The sequence below is a fragment of the Lynx rufus genome, unplaced genomic scaffold, assembly GCF_022079265.1.
Source record: "Lynx rufus isolate CCGP_SWC_20201006 ecotype Redwood Valley unplaced genomic scaffold, mLynRuf1.p SCAF_10, whole genome shotgun sequence".
NCBI lineage: Eukaryota > Metazoa > Chordata > Mammalia > Carnivora > Felidae > Lynx > Lynx rufus.
This window is the reverse complement of record NW_025814824.1, coordinates 82,423,990-82,445,589: the sequence shown is the minus strand read 5'-3', so window position 1 is coordinate 82,445,589 and position 21,600 is coordinate 82,423,990. Positions and strand designations below refer to the sequence as shown.

Genomic DNA, 21,600 nt, shown 5'->3' with positions numbered 1-21,600 from the left:
TATAAAAAAATAAAGTAATTCAATTACACACACACACAAAAAAAAATTTTCATGTTTATTTTTGAAGGAAACAGAGCATGAGTGTGAGAGGGGCAGAGAGAGAGGGAGACACAGAATCTGAAGCAGGCTCCAGGCTCTGAGCTGTCAGCACAGAGCCCGACGCAGGGCTCGAACTCAGGAGCCGTGAGATCATGACCTCAGCTGGAGTCAGATGCTCAACCGACTGAGCCACCCAGGTGCCCCATACCATTTTGCAGTGAGAGAATCGCAAGCAGTCTCTGGGCTGTCGTGCAGAGCCCAATGTGGGGTTCTATCCCAGGAACCCTGAGATCAAGAGTCAGACGATTCATCATTTTTTTAAAAAAGTTTATTTATTTTTGAGAGAGAGAGAGTGTGTGCAGGGGAGGGGCAGAGAGAGAGCGAGACAGAGAATCTGAAGCAGGTTCTGAACTGTCAGAGCCTGATGCCGAACTCAAACCCACGAACCATGAGATCATGACCTGAGCTGAAGTCGGACACTTCACTGACTGAGCCACCCAGGTGCCCCAGATGTTTACCCATTTTTAAGTGGAGTTTCATTTATTGTTGGAATTCAGGCCTTCTTAATACTTCTTCCGTTGTTTATTTTTAAGGCTGGACAGACTTTTGAAAAGTGTTCCAGCAGACTTTTGCTTAACTGGATCAGGTCACTGTGTTTTTAAAAGTTTTTAAAAGATAATGTGCTCCACATTTTCATTTGGACTTGTAAATATAGCTCTATGTGTGGGTACTCTTGACTGTCTTTGTAAAGTCTTTCCCTTTTGTGAACAATCCCAGGCTGAGCACTTTTTGCAGTTCCTCCCATGTGGTAGAGCTCAGGGAGTGCAGAATGTTTGGATCCTTATTTTGTATAAAACAGAGGCAGGCACATCTTCCAGGAACAGAGCTGTTTTCTGATCATAAACATGAATTGAGCTGCTGATGTATGCTAATTACTATAGAGGGCACCAAAGTGGGTGAGGGCTAGCTTCTATTTATTAAGCACCTTCTGTTGCCAGGCACTGTTAAGCAGCTTGTACCTGTGTACTCTTTCTTTTTTTTTAACTTTTTTTTTAATGTTTATTTATTTTTGAGAGAAAGAGTGCAAGCAGGGGAGGGGCAGAGAGAGAACGAGACACAGAATCCGAAGCGGGATCCAGGCCCTGAGCTGTCAGCACAGAGCCCAACTCGGGGCTCAAACTCACAGTTCATGAGATCATGACCTGAGCTTTTAAGTCAGCCGCTTAACTGACTGAGCCACCCAGGTGCCCTGCCGTGTGCTCATTTTACAGACTACTCAAAAGTCAAAGAAAGGTCCCACTATTTATGTTATTAGGAATATGAGGGCTCTGTTCGTAATGTTAAGTAATACCCTGTGTTTGCTTTACAATATCTCCTATATTTAAATTCAGTACTAAAGTTGGAGTTCATTTCTCTGCTCAGTCTTGCTGTCTTCTGCCTAAGACCAAGCGTATCCTAATTATGATACAGAGTTTAAGTAGCAAGTAATAGTGGTTAGTTAATAATGGCTCGCATGTATTGAGTGCCAGTTACTGTACCAGACTGTTTTTCACATTATGTTATGACAAATCTGTTAGTCTCTGTGATTATCGTTTCCCTCTTCTGCCCCCATTTTACTATAGAATTTTCAGTTGCTTCAAATTTGCATATGAAAAGAGTAGCTCAGAATCATTAACAAACTTTAACTTGCTTTAGGTCAGTGAATGAGTGTGTGTGGTGGAGTCAGGATTCCTATTCATCTGTTGGACCACAGGTCCAGTTTTCTTAGCATCTTTGTCTCAAATTTCTGTGACTGTGTAGATCAGGGAGAGATTGTATGCTGGTTCTGGGGACCAGAAAAAACTTGATGAAGGAAGTAGCATTTGCAGTAGGCTCAGAGGATGGCTAGGCTTTCTGCAAGCAGCTGAAAAGTGGGGGGAAAAAAATCTCAGCAAAGATCTAGGTGTGAGAAAGCATCGGGACCATTTAGGGAATGATAGCTGTTGTTTATTGAGCTATTAATATATGCCGGGATCTGGGCTAAGTTCATTACTTACATTAAATTACATGATATTCTTAGTACCACTCTGTAAGGAAGGTATTTTTTTTTCTGTTTTACAAATGAGAAAGTAAGTTCAGAAGAGTCAGGTAATTTGTAATTTACCTAGTGTCACCATAGTGAGTGGCAGAGCCAGAATCTGGACCAGGAAGTCATGTTGTCTTCTCAGTCGCCTCCCAGGATGCTAAATGTTTACTTAAGTGTTCAGTGGGACACCTGGAAAGAAATAGGCAAAGTGCCATCCATGCAGTGCTGTTGGAAGATTATTCTGGTAGTGGTGTACTGTATATAGTAGATTGGAGGTGGCAGAAGTTAGTCGTTAAGGCCAATGAAGAGGTGGTTATTGAGGTAGTCTAGGTGAGAGGCACTTCGAGCCTGAAAAGAAGCTTGTTTGAAGGCATTTGAGGGTGACTGTGGAGGGAGAATTCATCACTATTACTAGTTTGGGGAGAATGAGAAGATGAGAGGACAGGGATACAGAAGAAGAAAGAATCAAAGGCGATGGACTCTCTTCTTAATACCAAATAATTTCCTATTTGGATCATTTGCTTTAAAACCTTTTTTCTTTCTGTATTCATACTACCCTTACAGTTTTTTTTATTGATTTAATGTTTATTGCATCTCGAAGGTGTGCCAGCCACTTAACCAGTCTGGATTATTTATAACTTCCTGTCTTGTTTCTACTGCCACAATTTGTTTCTCTCCCTTCTCCTTTCTCCTTCTCCATTCTCCACTCTCCACTCTGCTGATTCTCTGCCCTAGCCAGAATGACCTTTTCTCTCTTTAACCGTATCAAGACTGCTGAAGTCAGACTTTCAGATTGCCTTGCTTGACCTCTCTAATTTTGACCTCTTCTTTCTCTGAACTTGGGAAGCAACCGTAACAATGTAAAGAATCCGAGTGTTGTGATTACACCAAGTTAAGTTTGAATCCAGGCTTTGTGTTTTACCATCTCTCTGAACTTGAACAATTAGTCAGCTTTTCTGAGATTCACATTCCTTGTCTTTTAAATGCAAACTTGTTGTGAAGTTTAAATCAGAGTTTGTGACACACAGTTTGTCCCCTTTAAGCAGGTTACTTTTTGTACTTAACTACAGCGTAAGCCTCAGAAGCAGGGGAGATTGGATTTCCTTTAGTATGTTTTCTGTTCTCAAAGGCTTACTTGTTGAATGACTGCTAACATTAGTTACATTTTTGCGATATGGGAAATGAACCAATAAGAGATTTTTAGTATTAAAATTAAGGATAGATGTTCATATTATTTTGATGCACTAGTCCATGACTATGTTCTTTGAATGTTTGTTCTTTTAGCCACAGCCGGATTTGGAATGCATATACTGGCAGAATATCTTCGGTTTCTTCCTTCATTCCTCAGCTTTTTAGTTTCATTGCATTATTCTGCTTTTCCCATAATCTTTTGTGGATTCCTAGAATGATACAGCTAGAAGGCTCATGTAGCTGATAGCTGTTTTGCAGTTATGGATACTGAGCCAGCAGGCTCTACTCTGCTCTAAGAGTAGAGTTCAGGTCTTTTAAATTTCCACCCTGATGCTCTTTTTCAGTATACTTTGGTGTTCAGGTTTTCACAAATTCTTTAATTACTAATAACAAGATAAAAGGAGGAAGTTTAAAAATAATTTAAAAAATGTTATTTAGGGACTTTGCTAATAAGCAGTATAGATGTAATAAAGAATTAAAAGATCTGTAGTATGAAATATGCTCCCTATTGATTCCTTAGGGAAGATAGATACTTTATTAGTCTTAAATCCGAGACTTAATTTTTGATCATATGAATATCCAGGAAGCCAAGTGATGATTGATAGTTTGAGAAATAGGTTGTAAAAGTAATCATTTAGACTTTTATTTTTAGGGATCAAGGTGGTCGGACATTGTGTGGTGTAATGAGGATTGGCCTGGTTGCAAAAGGCTTGCTGATTAAAGATGATATGGACTTGGAGCTGGTTTTAATGTGCAAAGACAAACCCACAGAGACCCTGTTAAATACAGTCAAAGATAATCTTCCTATTCAGATTCAGGTGAGTACAGTTTAATTGCACCTCTAGGCGAATTTGTAAAAAGGTGAAAACAGGTAGTGACCTTGATGAAATCAATGATAAGAAATTGGTAATAGTAAAGGGTAGGGTACAGACAAAAGGAATGCTGCTACTCTGGGTCAGTGACTCGTCCATCACATTTAAAACAAACTTCTGCTGGTTAGCACTCAGGATATATTTATCGGATTCAGATGGCCCTTCAGTTTTCAGGTGTGCCTTGCTCAGAGGCTTCATGTTTTTCAGACTAGGTCTCTCAGCATTGTAAACCTCTTGGAAGGGGTGGTATAATGCAGAAAAGATCAAAAAGAGCCTAGACAACTAGAGACTTTTGTAGGTGATAACTTTTCAAATTGAAAACTCAGTTAATTTAATAGTCACCCATTCATTCATTCTGTTAATGGAAAAGTCCCTGTTAATTCCTTGTTCCAAACCTTTTTCCAGTTGGATGCTTTTAGAAAATTTTGATGTTGGCATGCCTTTTTGGCGAATGCTGTTGTGAAGTCAGAAGGCTCCTCAGGGCTGAAGACAACAGGTTGGTCTGGGGCTGTGGCTACCCTAGGACCTGCTTTGCCAGTCTGCTCCAAGGCCAGCTGTATCACTGTTTGAGGAACCGTGATCACCTTTCAGTTATAGATGTGTTGTCAGTGGTATAATTAGATTGTAGCTTTTTGATGATTTCATATTGGTAGTCCTTATATTCATGTCACGTAAATAGATAACAGCCCACAAAGTCCCCCAAAGTCCTTTGAGTTGAATGCTCTCTTTTCTTTAGTCGGTTTCTTTTGTAAGCAGGCTCTTTTTTTTCCCCCAAGTAATATGAATTCTAAATTTGTTTTTACTTGCTTTGTTACTGGATAATTTTCTTTCATATTTACCAGTTGATCTTCAAAACCACCTTCCTGACTTTTTTTATCTACTGTTCTTGGCACTCAAGTTTGTGTTACTTATTGGCACATTTACCTATATTAATTTTTGGAGCACTATTGTTTCATTTTGCCTTAGGTCTTAAGGTTTTCTAGGTTACTGAGCATATATTTGGCTTTTCCATTTTCATTTCTCATGAAGAAATGTTTTTGGTCTTTCAAAGGGTTAAATTTATTATAAAAAATTATTTTAAGTCCGTTTGTTATCATTTGGGAAGGGAGAGTGGTGAGCAACGTGGAGTACAATAGGGCTTTGAAGAAACAGCTCAATAACGAATTTCTGGCTAATTATACTTTTTATTACTAGCATGTTAATAAAATTCCTCATTTCTGTATTTTATGTTTTAAAATTTAATCTGTATTCCTGCTTTTGTTATGGTGAACACTGTTACTCTTAACTCAAATCTAGGGTAAAAATAGTAGTCCCAGGGTGGGACATGGAGGCTTTCAACCATCCCACCTCCACTTCTGCTCCTGCAGTGAGTCCTGTTTCTTAATTTTTTTTTTTTTTTAACGTTTATTTATTTTTGGGACAGAGAGAGACAGAGCATGAACGGGGGAGGGGCAGAGAGAGAGGGAGACACAGAATTGGAAACAGGCTCCAGGCTCTGAGCCATCAGCCCAGAGCCTGACGGACGCGGGGCTCGAACTCACGGACCGCGAGATCGTGACCTGGCTGAAGTCGGACGCTTAACCGACTGCGCCACCCAGGCGCCCCAGTGAGTCCTGTTTCTTACGAGAGTGGTCCTATTCCTCAGCTGTGCCAGGGTGGAAAAGGGGTTAGGAACCAGGACTATAACAAACCAAAGTTCTTATTCTGAAAATCTATCACATGTCTCCAGTATTGATATGAGAGATTGGGTCAAATTTTAGTCTGCAGTAATAGAGCTTTCTCTGTGCAGATCACAATTGTGTAAACTCTGCATTTTTTCTCTCCTCGGCGAGGGTCTTTATTTCTGGGCACCACAGTTTTAACATGTTTTTGTTGAGCTCTCAAGTAAGTGTTCAAGGGAATGACCCAGGAGAGAGTGCAGTCTCTGTAAACCATTTTAAATTTGAAGAGACCGGGGCTTTTTAGGCTAGAGAAGACAAAAAAGAAAAAAGACAGATACCTTTTGATCTTTGAAGGGCTTCTTAGAGAAGGTAAAAGAGGCCTGAACTCTTAAGACCAGTGGTAGACATTATGAGAGAGGTATTTCACTTTAACATAGCCAATAGTATTATCCAGCCCTTGAAACCAACTGCTTTGTGTGATGGTTAGATCCATTACTATAGGTATTTGGGTAAAGGTATCCAAGTGAAATGGGGACATAATTAATTGTACCCCCATCTCAGATTAAACTGTATACATGTACACATATTTGCCAATATACATACACACAAACACACATATTATTACTATTATGGTTAATATTTCAGAAAATCATTTTAAGTGTGATTTCTGCCTTTACTCTCTACCTCCCTATTGTTTTCTTGGTGTTTGTTTGGAAAATCTGTTTCTGATATGATAATGATCTTATTTTCTTATGAATTAAAAAATCTTTTTCCTTAGCACTTACCATAGGAAAACTTTCAGTAATCTACCTTAATTAATTAAAGTTGTACCATATCTTTTCCCTATATACTCTTTTCTAGGTCGATTTTAGAACTTCCTTGAACCCAAAACTTATACCATGGTGATCCGCATGCATAGGTGAAAATTAGTTTGACTAATTCTCTGCTCCTCATCATTGTTATTATAGTGGCAATGTGAGCAGTTTTCTGCTTTTTCTCTATAATCTAGTTCTGGTTTTTCCAGTTACTGTGTGGTCTTTCCCTTCCTTGGTTTCCTCTATTCAAAATTAGGATAGTGAATTTTCTATTTGCTATCTTTTTTGATATAAATGTTTAATGGCAGAATGCTATTTTTATGAAAATGGGTTTGAGTTCTTTTAGTGCACACTAATGAGGAGAAACCTAGTAGTGTTTCCGTTCAGCTATTTATGTCAGGTAATAGATATAAATTTCACCACCAAGAAAGACCTTGTATAAATTATTAAACTGTATGTTTAATGTATAATGTTAAGTGTAATTTAATATGTGATTCTAAATGTTGATTATTTTGCGGGAGGCCCTCGAATTACATGTATGTAATTATATGTTAGATGAAGCAGTGTGTTTTCCTATGGATGTCAGGTAACTTGTCCCATAATGATAGGTCTCACTGGAGTGATCTCTGAGACCTACCTGTTCTTTGGGAAAAGAAGTTACTTGTTTATACTGATTTTTTCCCTGGTAAGTGCCAATGTAGAGATCGTTTTTCATTCTTTCTTACTTAGTTCTCTTTAAAAATCTATGTAATCTTATATAAAAGTCAATTAATTTTATATTTGTATGTCCTTAGCAAGTAGGAGTTCTTTTGAGATGGTCCTGTCAAAAAGGGATGTGGCTTAGAGAGCATTCTCAGCAATTTATTATTGTACAGTTGTTCTCTGTAAGAATTTCAAGAATAACAGTATACCTGTTATCACATAATGATGCTGTTGGTATTTTACTTTCAAATATTAGAAAGAATGGTTTTAAAGATTGTTTAATAATTGCAAAGATGGTTGACATTGTGATTGCTTTTTGAGGGGTGGAGAAAGAAGATTTGTTGGTAAGTTGGGAGGAGAGAGAAATGTTCTTCCTAAACTAAAGAGCTATTAAAGACTTTACTCCAGCACAGTAATACTGATAGTTAATAACATTTGAAAACTAAGAGTCATTCATTTTTTGAGATCTTAATCTAATTGGGTGTATTTGAAATCTTGGTGACTTTCAGAAACTCACAGAAGAGAAATATGAAGTGGAACAATGTGTAGATGAGGCTTCTATTATAATTCGGAATACAAAAGAGCCCACGCTAACTTTGAAGGTGATACTTACTTCCCCGCTAATTAGGGACGAATTGGAGAAGAAGGATGGAGGTACACATGTATATATATATTTGTTTTGTTCACGTAAGACCTCTCTTGAATGCTATGTTAAGTGTGCTTTATGGATTTCAGAAGTAACTATCTTCATTTGTTTTATACCTCTCCTAGTATTTTAAAAAGCTTTATTTCTGCATAATCGCCATATTTTGCAAAAATGTATACATTTGAGATATACGTTAATTCAAAAAATCTGTTGATTATCATGTTGGTCTTAACTCTGCTTTTGTTTTTATACTACTTTAGTATTTTGTTTCACTTTGTCTACTATTGCATTGTGATTGGTATCAGCCAATCTATTCTATGTAGTTTGGCTATTAGGATTTGTAGTTTGATTTTAGGATTAAATGTCCAGAAAAATATTGCTTTCGAATTTACTCACTTGTTTCAAATGACTCATTTGCACATTGCTTTTGACTTCCAGTAACTATTATAATCTTGTAAGATTTATGCTTTACCTAATTGTCCATGTGTAAATGTTTTATAATGTAAGAGATATAAATTGGGGCATTGTTTTCTAAAAATTAATCTTTAGTACATTTTTTTCTAGGAAGTTTGTCATCCTGTTAGCATTCTATATATGACATATGTGGGAATTATGCCTTAAATTAATTTTCTTCTGAAGTTAAAAAGCATTCTTGTATGGATGGCAGTGTCGTCCTCATAAAAGTAGAGTGAGAAGTCTATTCAGTTTTGAGAAGGAATAATGGGCTTCTTTTTCTGATGTTTTTATCCTGTCAAGTTAGCTTGTTTCTGCCTCTCAGTCCTATCCCTGGGAACACTTGCCATGTGATATTTGTCCTATGTCAGACCTTTGACCAACTGGCCCCTCTCTGTCATGACAGTTTAGAGGCAGTGTGGCCTTTCTGGGCCAGTGGGGACTCCCTGTTGCTGTTTCTTCATCACTAGACATTCAGCAGGTCCCCTCCCTGAAATACCAGTGCAGTAAGAAATATTGGTCAGTTTCCTTATTTATGTCAAATTGATGATAATAAAGGTGTAGTAAAAGACACATTAGTGATGTTAGAATTTAGAGTTTAGGCAGACATGACTCATAGGATCTCTTGAAGTAAAAGTGATAGACTCTTTTTTAAAAAAGTTTTTTGGGGTAACTAAAATCAGCTGTACCATACCCCACAGATATAAACTAGACACATAATGAGTCATATTTCAAAATTAAAGTGCATCCAATCTGTAATTGGGTTTATGCCAGTACTCTTTCTTTCTTTCTTTCTTTCTTTCTTTCTTTCTTTCTTTCTTTCTTTCTTTTTTTTGCTGTATATAGTATCTGTCATACCTCTGAAGAACCAATCTTAAGCAGCTTAATTTCTTTAACAGCTTTACAGTTCACCATTAACTGTAGAACTATAAAATGATTTCTGAAGTGTCAAGATAATTCTGTTATTTCTGGTAAGCTGTGTTCTACTTGACCCTCTAGTGTAAAGCCAACCACTTCTAAGAATAGTTATAATTACAGGTATTATTAACAATAGAGATAGTATAGAGAGGTGAGAAAAAGACTGAAATCGCCAAAGACTAGATTAATTATACATCTGCTTGTAGCTGTAGGTATCTCTTTTGTTATTTCTTTGAAAATGTTAAGAGAACATAAGGCTTTCTTTTTTTCCTCATGGTTTTGTGTACTTATGTGAGATTATGTCATAGTTTTCTGTGATACCCTTAAGCTTAGTCTGTTACCTTTATAACTTTAATTTCTGTTCACAGAAGCTGGAAACAAATTCTTAGTGTACACAACCCTTACTAGAAGACTAGTTATTGTAGAGTGGAATTTGTAGTAAAGTGGGAGAGTCATAGTCTCTGTTCAGGGTGTTTGGGTTACTAAGGGATCCCAATACCCTTATGAGCTGAATCTCATCAGTTGATGTTAACATTATTGTGTGGGATCAGATAAGGTGAAAGAATCTGCCTGGATGTAATGTGTAAAACACATTACTTCCTCTCGTTTTGAATGGAAGAAAGATTTGCTTTGCAAATATTGTCCTTAACCTCCCAGCTATGTTGACTCACTGTTATCTCTTATAATTTGCACATTTTGTCTAACCTGGGCTTTTTCAAGATTCATTTTGATCTGCGCTGCAGTTTCGGGTATTCCTGAGCAACTTTGAGGGTCCAGCATGACTGAGCATTTGAGACCTGGGCTGTACGATTCTATAGGACTTGTTTCCTCACACCAGACAACTCCTCCTGCCTTGATGCAGTTCTTTTCAGCTGCGTGGGGTAAAGGTACAGGATTCATTTGGGTTCCAGAAATTTCTAAGACTGAGAGATATACCCCTTTTCAAAATGTCCACTCAGTTTTTTTCTCAAAGTTTAGAACAATATGTGATGTAACTTTATTTGAGGAGACATTTTCCTATAGAATCTCAACATCTCCCCTCCCCACAAAACAAACCAACTATTCACAATACATATACACTCACATCATTCTCTTCCCTCTCTTCACTTGCTGCATATTTGGGTAAAATCTTAAAGGAAAAAGCATGGTTGCAAGCAGGGAGAAGCAGAGGACTGGGGCAGGTGAAAACATCACACCTAGCTCCTCAGGGTTGTCTCTGCAGAAGTGGGTCTAACTATTCACTCAGATCACTGTTTACGTTTTCAGTGGCCAGACTGCGGAGTGAATCTTTTTGGTATTGTTTACTGTTTCACAGGTAAGATTCCTCCTGTGCTGTCAGTCTTCTTGCCATACTCTGACCCTTTACTTGAAGGCCCTGTAGAATAACCATTCCCCATTACCATGTGCTTCCTGCTAAAGAAGGCATTGGAGAAAAAGCACAGACCTTTGTGCCTGGCAGTCAGGTGTTCAATTCTTAACTCCATTAGGTACTCTTTTTTTTTTTTTTTTTTTTAAATTAAGTGTAAGGGCGCCTGGGTGGCTCAAGTCGGTTGGGTGTCAGACTTTGGCTCAGGTCATGATGTCATGGGTTGTGGGTTCAAGCCCCATGTTGGGCTCTGTACTGACAGCTCGGAGGCTGGAGCCTGCTTCAGATTCTGTGTCTCTTTCTCTCTGTGCCCCTCCCCCACTCATGCTTTGTCTCTCAAAAATAAATAAACATGAAAAAAATTAAAATATATTTTTATTAAGTTTATTTATTTATTTTGAGAGAGAGAGAAAGCACACGTGCAACTGGGGAGAAGCAGACAGAGAATCCCAAGCAGGCTCTGTGTGCTGTCAGTGCAAAGCCTGACTTAGGGCTTGAACCCACAAACCGTGAGATCATGACCTGAGCCAAAATCAAGAGTCAGATACTTAACAGACTGAGCCACCCAGGCGCCCGTTAACTCCATTAGGTATTCTTACTGTGTGATCTCGGACAGGTTTCTTCATTTTAAATTGCGGCTAATAAATACTTGAGAAAGTAGTTTGAGGTCAAATGAGAGAATTTATGTAATGTGAGCTATACAATACCCAGCACAAAGTATTTGCTCAATAAATAGTGGTAGTTACACTTAGCTTCCTAAAAAGATTCCCAGTGCAAACTCACTCACTCAAACTGCCTTGAGTTCACAGTGAGAATGGCATGTACTTGATAGCTCTGAGGAACTGAACCCAAACACAGGTAAACTCTTAACCATCCACTGAAGTGTAGTATTAGAATCGGTATTCTGTATTTGCTGCAGTGCTAATCAGTGCTAATCATGAGCTGATTTGTTATAAAGGTTATGACTCATCAAGGGTAGGTATGTTTTTCCTTACCCGTGTCCTTTATCCCTAGTGCCTGCAGTGGTACCTAATACATAGTAGGTGGCCACCCAAATCTGTTAAATGAATTTTTATAGTGAGCACATTGCCAGATTAAATAGGACTGTCTGGTGTGTAAGAAGCATTAACAATGGGCGTCTTGATATTCAAGCAGTATATATTGAAGATTTAGCTGTGTTAAAGTATTTTATAACTTCCTGCGTTAGAAGCCTTTCTCATATATAATTTAACCTTCACAGCAGCCCTATGAGGTAAATAATTGTCCTGTTTGATAAATGAAGAAAGTCTCCCATTTCTCCCAGCTCCTCCCACTTGGAGTCCAGTGTACCCTCTGCTCACATTACTCTTTAGAATGAGTGTAGGAGCCTCTTAGCTGATTTAGTTATGCTCAGCCTTATACAGTCTCGGCTTCTTTTAGTGCTTGTGATTTTAAGAAGTATATTTGCTGTGAGGGTAGTCAGTCAGCTATTTATTATATTTACAATGCAGTGTGAAACCAGGTGGATAGGGAGCCTACAGCGACTCTTGTGGCTAAGGCTAAGGTGAACCTCTGTTCTCAATATTTTGGGGTTCACAGAGAAGTTGCCCCAGAGTCCCTTTCACATAACTTCTGACACATCTCACTAGCATGAGCCCTGCTAAGTGGAAAGCAGTAGATTCTCACAGTCCAGAGATCACAACTGGGATTATAATGATGCAGTAGGCTTTATTTTCCTGCCTTCCACAGCTGCTAGACCCCACACTATCCAGGGCAGATCTTTAGCCATTATCTTTCTAGTGGCCGGCTGCCTACTGAGGCATTGAAGAAAAGTTACCGAGTGATACTTCTGCCATAAATTAGGAGAACAATGCTCTCTCTGTTCTACCTTAGTGCCTCATTTGACTGTCTGCATTATTGTGGCCAGATGTTTTGCACGGACAATGGTTTGGTGCCTAATATCTGCTCTCACAAAGCCTCAAGAATTGAGAGAGGGGGCTGCCAGGATATCTTCAGGCTAACTAGAAAATTCTGTCGGTGTGAACTCAGTAGCCCAGCTACATCCAGGTTGTCAAGGAGGCCTTTATGATAATCCAGCACAATTATTTTACCTTAGAAGAGCCCAGGTTCCACACCTGTAACTTTCATTTAACACAGTCCTGTTCTGGCTTTTCCCCACCCCACCGCAAAACAGGCTAGTGTTTTGTTAAGAGACAGAGGGTTTGCTTGCATGGAAAGGGATTGAGAGAAACTGACCAACATTTCCTGCAGTGTGGTGTGTTTCTGGTCACTGATCTAACCTCTAACCAAATAAGCAAAGTTAGGCATAGTAGACTTGTCTTCCAGTGCTTCCATTGTTCAGAATGTTTTATGTACCTTCATGCCCTCTGCCAGTTTACTGGAAAAGCTGTTTGCCTTTGCTTTCAGCATTTTTGTCACTCGCCAAGCCCATCCCATCTGCTGTTTCTCATCTGTTCTACTGGTCACTGTAGGAAAATGAAATGGCTCACCATACCATTGTTTGTAATTTAAAGACTCCAAATGTCTTTTTATCAGAAAAGTTCTTCACAAAATTGAAACACCCGTGTTAAAGTTCATACAGAAATGTTAAGCTTCAGGTTCTGCTACGAGAATAGCATTGTTTTTCCTGCAGCAAGTCTGTGATAGCCATGTTATTTTTCTTAATGAATAAAAAAATATAAAACTATATTATCTTTCTAGAAAGCAAATAGGCAAGCAGGGCTTATAAGTAACACTACAGTGCCATATGAATTTATACTGTTTTAAAATAAGCTTTGAAGAAGACAAAATGAGATGAGCTATTACATCTCCTCTCCTGTTTCCTTTCTCATGAATATTGAAACATTCTGGATCTTTGGACTTTTTGACTATGAGAGCATGAAGAAACATGGTCATTCTGGTGGTGATGTGAAGGGAGTCCAGTGCAAGCCTTCTGTTCACTGCCTGTGCCTTTCATCTCTTTTTAGCAGAATCTACTGCCTCCAAATGTTGACTGTCTGTAGCAAGATGATGTCTGTTATTTTTTTATAAGAGTTTGTGATTATAATCTGACCTTGGGGATGAAAGAATTTATCTAAATATTTTTGCCATTGTTCCCCTTTTAAAATATATGTGTTGCAGTGAGCGTAAGATGTTATGTATAAGCTGCAACCACTGGATGAAAGTTCCAGAAAGGTCAAAAAGAGCTTTTGTTTGCCTTGTCTTTTCCTATGCAAACTTCCTCTGACTCACTCCTGTCTTCCATTGCCCGCTGCAGCCCTCCCCCCCCACCCCGCCCCGCACCTTCCAAACACTCCTACTAAGATGATTGAATAAAACTTAGCTTGCATCACTTTTAATTTGAAGATCAAAGTCTTAAAAAAATAAAAGTACTGTCCATGCCTTTTCTTGAGATTACATGATTTAGCAGTCAGTCAACCTTTGTCATGTCTAACTTTTAAGAGAGTCTAATCATTCATTTACAGTAGTTTGTTTTATCTGGTACATGAGCTTTACACAGATGCTTGTATTGACTACAGTTAAGCATTTTGACTTAAAAACATTAAAGTGAGTTCATTGTATGTTTCATGTTATTAAAAAGAATTAAGCAAATCAGGAACTAGATCATTGGTGAAGTGAACACCCACAGTATATGGCTGCATATTCATAATATATCTGTGTTTATAAATTACATTAATAGGTTGTTTTTTTGTTTGTTTGTTTTTTTTTTTTTTTGAGGCTTCCCATTCTGTGAGTAAAATGGGGCAATGAATGAGAGCCTGTGTTGTGGCTTTGTTGGCAGAGGTTAATGTGAAACAATGCAAATATCTGCTGTAGAGCTCACCTGGTCAGAAAATAAGTGTGTAGCACTTTAGCCTTTCGAGTGTTGCAGCTGATAGAGCCACAGTTCATTCTTTCATAGATTTGTTTTCTGTTGGGCATCATGCTTTTGGTTTTAGTTAATGGCAGTCTGTCAGAATATATAGTACAGTGCCTTAATAGAATCTTATAATAACTAAGGAATCCAAAAAGTATCAGTGATCTTGTGTTGCATTTAAAAATATTTATAATGTATCATTTGGCCCATACAAACATACTGCCTCTGTGACTGTTATGATTATTCTAGGAAAAAGCATTGGGTGGACTCTCCTACATCTGCGAGAGTTCTTACAAGAGAACGGTGCATCTGATTGCATTGGATTAGACAAAGAATGATTCCTCAGGAAATATTTGTATGTTGTAGGCATTATAAAAATTGCAGCAAATATCGTTTAAAAACTCACTTCCTAGTGGCTTAGAGGAAATATATATTTAATGATCCAAATTTGGATTTAGAATTGTGACATCTTCTCAGATATGGATATTTATCATTAATCACATGTTTGAATTCTTACTTCTGCTGCTCTGGGCCATCTAATCCAACTTTAAAATGTTAAGGCAAGTCAGATAACTGTAATTAGATACAATTCTTTGCTGCCCTTAAAAAAAGGGTATATAAAACCTGAAATATTCCAGTGTATTCCATTATTATAGTTTTAATAATTTCGTTTTAGAAAAGAAAGTAATGAGAGAAGTTAAGGTGATGCTTGAAGAGTTCTTATCAGTGGAGCAGAGTTTCTGTGAAGGGTTTTCGTGTTGGATGAGTTTATTTAGTTGTTAAAAAAAATTATACTCCGTGTATTCTTGGTAAATTTCAAATTGATTACATGAGAGAGTCCCAGTTTTCCTCAAGAACTCATCAGCAATTCTTCTGTAAAGGAAAGTTGTTATTGCTCCTGGTCCCAGATTTGTGCTCTTTGCACCCCACCAAAGGCAAAAGTGCTATGTACCTATTTTGTGTCCCTGTAATGTTATACATACGCTTAATAAGATCCCAGATTGTATGTAGCCGTGGTCATGTATTTGTTTACTGGATGAATGCTCTTGTGCTCCTGTTGTACTTGTGCACAGAATGGCTCTGATGACTGTTTACTTATGTAATCATCGTGCACGTAATTTAAGAAGAAAGCAACAAAACCAAATCGTGAAATCTTCTGGGAGTCTTATTAGTTCATTCAGATGCTGCTCTTCTTTTTATTTTTATTTTTTGGTAATTTGACAGGAACCCCTTGGTCAAATTGTATCTGTCTCTCTTTATCCCGTTTTCCTATTAGAAAAGGTTGCGATGAAAGATCCTCCGGACTTACTGGACAGGCAGAAATGCCTGGACGCCTTGGCGTCTCTTCGACATGCCAAATGGTTTCAGGTTGGCTCTTTGTTATTATCTTATTGTTATTGTAGCCTTGTGCAGGTTTCATTTGGAACACCTGCCACTTAATGGTTTCTGTGCACGTAATGTATAAAATGGGGGCGCTTTCTACCTCATAGGGTTATTTTAGGAGTAAATGAGTTAATTTAGGTAAAATGCAGAGTACAACTTCTATTACAGTTAATGATGTTTAATTATCACATAATCTTTTTTGGCTTAGTACTCTGAATTTCAAATGATGGCTTATAAAATACAAACAGGGATGAGAAAAGCTGAAAGTTAAGATAGATGGTTGCCCAGAATGGGATTACCAGGAGGCTGTAAAAGCTATTTTAATAATATGCTTCCTCTTCTTTAAAATCTGCCTTTCTAAACTACAATTTTACTACTTTTAATAACTTGATTTTTTGGTTTGCTTGACAACTGATGAATGACTGGATAATTAGTATTCACTTTAAAAAACCTATCCATGTCCCATGTGCTTAAAATAAAGATTGGATTTCAACAGGGATATTGGAATCATTTTGTTTGTTTTAGGCAAGGGCAAACGGATTAAAATCATGTGTAATTGTCCTCCGCATTCTGCGTGATTTGTGCAACAGAGTTCCCACATGGGCACCATTAAAAGGATGGGTAAGTACTTATGGTTAAAACCAAATTCTGTAGCTATAGTCAGATGAAATCCTGTAGAAATTACACGTTACTGTAAAATGGCTACAGTCTGAGTTAGATGCGCCTTGTTTTTGTTCTAGAAAAAAATTGTACATCTTTTCAGATACTTTTTTACACATATAGCCTGTCTCCTCCTATCTCATCATATTCATGTTACAGAGCCTGAGATATTTTTTCTGACAGGAAGGTTCTATGCCTGTTAGAAGAGACTTCTTGCACTTTACTCTGTACTGATGGTTGATTACTGTTCACTTAGTGCCCCTGAAAGCCTCCTTGACTGACACATTTCTCTTTCAGGGCTACTTCCATTTAAAATAAAAATTACCTGATATGTCTTGTATATGGCTCCCATATCCTCTTTCTCTTTGAGTATAGACATTTAAAAATATGGTTGTTTTAGTAAGTAAAGTCAGGCAAACAGTACAGTTATTACAACTACAGGCATGGTTTATAATGTATCGTGCAAAAACTTATTTCATTTAGAAATTATTATGCTTGACCTAATCAATACCACAGTGAAGAACATTATAAAACAAATAAAGCTCTAATGGATCATTTTAGATTAATCAAGCAATTATTGCTCTGACATAGTACATGCGTTTTTAGTTTATTAACTGTGGAGATTTGGTCCTTTGTTTATTCTAATTGTAGTACTTGGGGTAGGCTGTGTGAAGTCTTATTGTGGTTTGATGGCTTCCTAGGTTAAGTAGGAGATAAGTGGGCTGGGTTTAAACATTGATAAGTTATTAGCTATTACTAACTGATACATAAAGCTTGTTAAATCAACTAGATGACCACAGTTTCTTAAGTGATCCTTTCAGGGTAGCCCAAAATAAAGTTTTTGTAACAAAATGTCTTCTATGTTATCTCAAAAATGATTAATTTAAAAACTCTGGTGGGGTAAAAGTTGATAAATCAAGCAGGAAGAGTTAATTGGGCCCTAAATATTAAGTTGACTTTCACCTTTTTGGCCTCCATTGTAGATAGAAATGTCAGCTCACATTTAACTGGAATCCTTTTAACACTTGGTGCATGTACTAATTTGTAATTTAATATCTTCTAGCCACTAGAGCTTATATGTGAAAAGTCTATAGGTACTTGTAATAGACCTTTGGGCGCTGGGGAGGCCTTGAGACGAGTAATGGAGTGTTTGGCATCTGGAATACTACTTCCTGGTAAGGGTTTCAAACTCTGGAGGCAGAAGAATCAGAAAAATTTCATTTTAGTTTATTTTTCTAAATATGTGCTATATTTGTCCTCTGCACAGGAAAATGATGCGTAGGTGTTATTTTGCTTGGAATGTTAGCAACTAGAATGTTTGAATGTTGGGAACATGATATAAAACTCTCTTTCAATAACTGTAATTTTTGTTTTATATGTACTAACATAAAAGGTACTAATAAGATATTGTGTCTGCTATGAATTTGCTTTACCTAGAGTGCTGAATTTCAAATGTAGATGTTTGGTTAAAATGTATGAAGTTCATTCTGTTTGCAGTCAGGTTTTTAATTTGGAAAAATTAAATTTGGTCTTATTTTATGTATGTAATCCCTTTAAAGATCTGGGATGGTTCATCATGCTGTTTCTAAATTCTCAGAGTAAGACCCAATTTTGTCGTTAGATGCAAGTGACTTCCAGTAAAATAAGGACATTTGAGTGTTAACATATTGAAAATGAGAGAGTGTCCTTTTTATTCCATTTAATTGAGCAGATTTTTAACCTAGTTCCTCAGCTATTTTTTTTCTTTCCATTCTTTTCTCTCTTTTGTGTTAGTTCATGGAATTCTAAACTCAGTTCTAAATGGTTCTTGTGTTTTTCTTTTGCCCTTGCCAAAGGTGGTCCTGGTCTTCATGATCCTTGTGAGCGAGACCCAACAGATGCTTTGAGCTATATGACCATCCAGCAAAAGGAAGATATTACCCACAGTGCACAGGTAGAAGATGGGGCATGTCACAGTGATCTATTAGAGAGATATCATAACTTTATTTTCTGAAGTGTTCTATTTAAACACTTATTTCTTGTCTGTTACTAGGGTCTTTTGCCATCATAAGGATAGCATTTAATGAATGTCTTTAAATGTCATAAGGGCTTTATGAATGGCCATTAAAATGTGAATAAACATAATCTTTTGTTCTTTAGCATGCACTCAGACTATCAGCCTTTGGCCAGATTTATAAAGTGCTGGAGATGGACCCCCTTCCATCTAGTAAACCTTTTCAGAAATACTCCTGGTCAGTTACTGATAAAGAAGGTGAGTGTTTTACTGGGGTTGGACGTGGGCAGTGGTGATGTTCATGGGATGCATCGCTTGTTAGAGCTAAGGGAGTGTTATTGTTAATGCAAGTCATGTATTGCTTTTCTTCCTGACTTTCTTTCCTTTTGTCCCATCAGTGACTTAGCTTGCTATCATTTATTCTTACTAGTGACAAACTCACTTAGCTATGTCGACCAGATTCCAAGCCACTTTACTGCATAGATTTAGGAACCACACTTTGAGAACCCCTGGTCGAAGAAGAAAAGCCGTAAGCTAGGAGGCAATGTTACCACTGTCACTGACCAGTTCGATCTTTGTCATGCTTGGAAGTGTTGTGTAACTAAGAAAGAGAAAGATATAGAGGAGGAGAAAAAAGTATACTGAAAAATTCAGTACACTATTCCGTTTGACCTAATGTGTCTGAACTCAGAGTTTTGAACCTAATATGGCCTAGGTTCCAGCTAAAACCTCCACTAATTTACTAGCTTTCAGCCTTGAGCAACGGGTTCATCTCTCTCTCTGTAGTGTTATTACCTCCACTTTATTGTCTGATGTCAGATTAAAATGCCCAACTCACTGCCTGGATTATATAGCAGATACTCAAATGTGAATCACTTATCACCTCATGGTGCCCAATAGATGTTCCCTCCCCATCCCCCATCTCCTATTATACTAGAAAGTAGGATGTTGGCCACTAGTTGTTCTTCACTTGGGACCCAGCCCATCTCCCACAATGGATATTACTCTAATAATTTTTATAGGACAAAAGTAGTGTAATGGCCCAGTCTGTTTATTTAGACAGCAGAATTCCAGGGGTTAAACGACTTTTCAGGGAGAGTCCACAAAACCAAAACTGTTTCATAATAGCACCAAGGCTTTTTTTTTTTTTTTTTTTTTTTTTTTTGGTCTTTTCCATTCTTTGTCCCATAGTGTGCAGTTTTCCAGAGACTGCATGTGACATGTGATGGCATCATCTCTCTGATGTTTAATGGGATGTTTTTTGTATACTCTTATATTATTAAAGTTGTTTTAATTTCTAATATGCTAAATATTGATAGGTATAACCCACAAAACAAAGCTCTTAGAGTGCCCAGTAATTTTTTTTTAGATAAGGGGATCCTGAGACTAAAACTTTGAGAATCACTGCCTTATGCTGTAAACCCCTCAGAGGTAAGGAGTTCTCCAGGTCCTACTGTATAACTTAAAAACCAGTGCTTGGGGCGCCTGGGTGGCGCAGTCGGTTAAGCGTCCGACTTCAGCCAGGTCACGATCTCGCAGTCCGTGAGTTCGAGCCCCGCGTCGGGCTCTGGGCTGATGGCTCGGAGCCTGGAGCCTGTTTCCGATTCTGTGTCTCCCTCTCTCTCTGCCCCTCCCCCGTTCATGCTCTGTCTCTCTCTGTCGCAAAAATAAATAAAAAACGTTGAAAAAAAAAAAAAAAAAAAAAACAAAAACCAGTGCTCAAGGGTCACCTGGGTGGCTCAGTCAGTTAAGCATCTGACTCTTGATTGATTTCAGCTCAGGTCATGATCTCATGGTTTAGGAGATCAAGCCCTGTGAGCTAACGGTGTGGAGCCTGCTTGGGACTCTCTTGCCTCTCTGTCTCTGCCCCCTTACCCTTCACGTGTGTGCGCTCGCTCTCTCTCTCTCTCTCTCTCTCTCTCTCAAAATAAATAAACATTAAGAAAAAACAAAACAAAACAACCAGTGCTCAGTATTTGTGCAATGAAAGACACCTTCCAGTGGGTGCTCACACAGCAGCAAAGAGTTTTTGAAAAGGATTCACATAGCCATGTGACATTAAGCACTGTCTGTGGATTGAATAGAATTTTCAAATATCTTTAGAGATTTTTGTGATTAGTATGGAAAATTTTGTTTGAATTACTGAATTCATAGCAGCTCTTTTGGTTTTGTATTTTTATCTTTCACTAGATAGTAAAAGTGTATCTACTGCTATGTGACTTTGTTGGGTTTTTTTCTTTTTTAACTTTAAAGGTCTTTCTCATTAGTTTGGCAACTATTGGTCTGTCAATTTATAGCTTAAAATAGAACCAGACTGTCAAGTGTTTCCACTCAAGCACTATCAGTTACTAGCTGCATGAGCCTGGCAGTCACTTACCTGTCTGTGCCTTAACTATAGGAGGAAGGGACCGTGGCCATGCCTCCAGACCCTTATGGTCTTCTTCCTCATATCTTCATGTTTTTAGCACCTAGCTTCCTGGCATTGGCATTCACACTTTATTCTTGTAATTCTTGGTGATTTCACGATGCACTCAGACGATTTTTTCCAGAATTCTGACTTCTTAATTCCTTGATTTCCTCTCCCACAAATGTTTTGTCTTCTACCCTACCTGAGTTATCCATTCTGTGGACATACCCTAGACCTGTCTTCAATAACTGTACCCTCTCCATAATCTTATTTTCAAGCATCCTTCTTTCTAACTGCCTCTTATCATCGCTCTGGTACCCTTGCTCCAGTTATTGAGCCTCAACATTGATTCTGTTGCCTTCTCAGAGTCCTTCACCTTCCTGATGTTCTCTTCTGTCCCTTCTCTGCTTAGATTCAGTGGCCCATCATAATGATCACTCCCTAGCACATGCCTTCACTTCCTTGATCCTTTCTTCTTGGCACAGTTCTAACTGGGGAAATCCAACTCTGCTGGAACCAGGCTGTTGAACATCATTGGGGGAAAAATACAGTCACCTTGACTTTTTCCCTTTT

General features: G+C 38.0%; 1 protein-coding gene across 2 annotated transcripts in view; it reads left to right on the top strand.

Annotated features, from left to right (window-relative positions):
• The window catches only part of STRBP (spermatid perinuclear RNA binding protein), a 153,123-nt gene that overhangs the window by 85,515 nt on the left and 46,008 nt on the right, over window positions 1-21,600 (top strand). For both annotated transcript variants that reach the window (XM_047069202.1, XM_047069198.1), the window contains exons 4-10: window positions 3,948-4,113; window positions 7,855-7,999; window positions 15,861-15,952; window positions 16,493-16,588; window positions 17,691-17,802; window positions 18,463-18,560; window positions 18,767-18,878. In XM_047069202.1, the coding sequence (XP_046925158.1) occupies window positions 3,948-4,113; window positions 7,855-7,999; window positions 15,861-15,952; window positions 16,493-16,588; window positions 17,691-17,802; window positions 18,463-18,560; window positions 18,767-18,878 (821 nt within the window). The remainder of the gene's footprint in view (window positions 1-3,947; window positions 4,114-7,854; window positions 8,000-15,860; window positions 15,953-16,492; window positions 16,589-17,690; window positions 17,803-18,462; window positions 18,561-18,766; window positions 18,879-21,600) is intronic.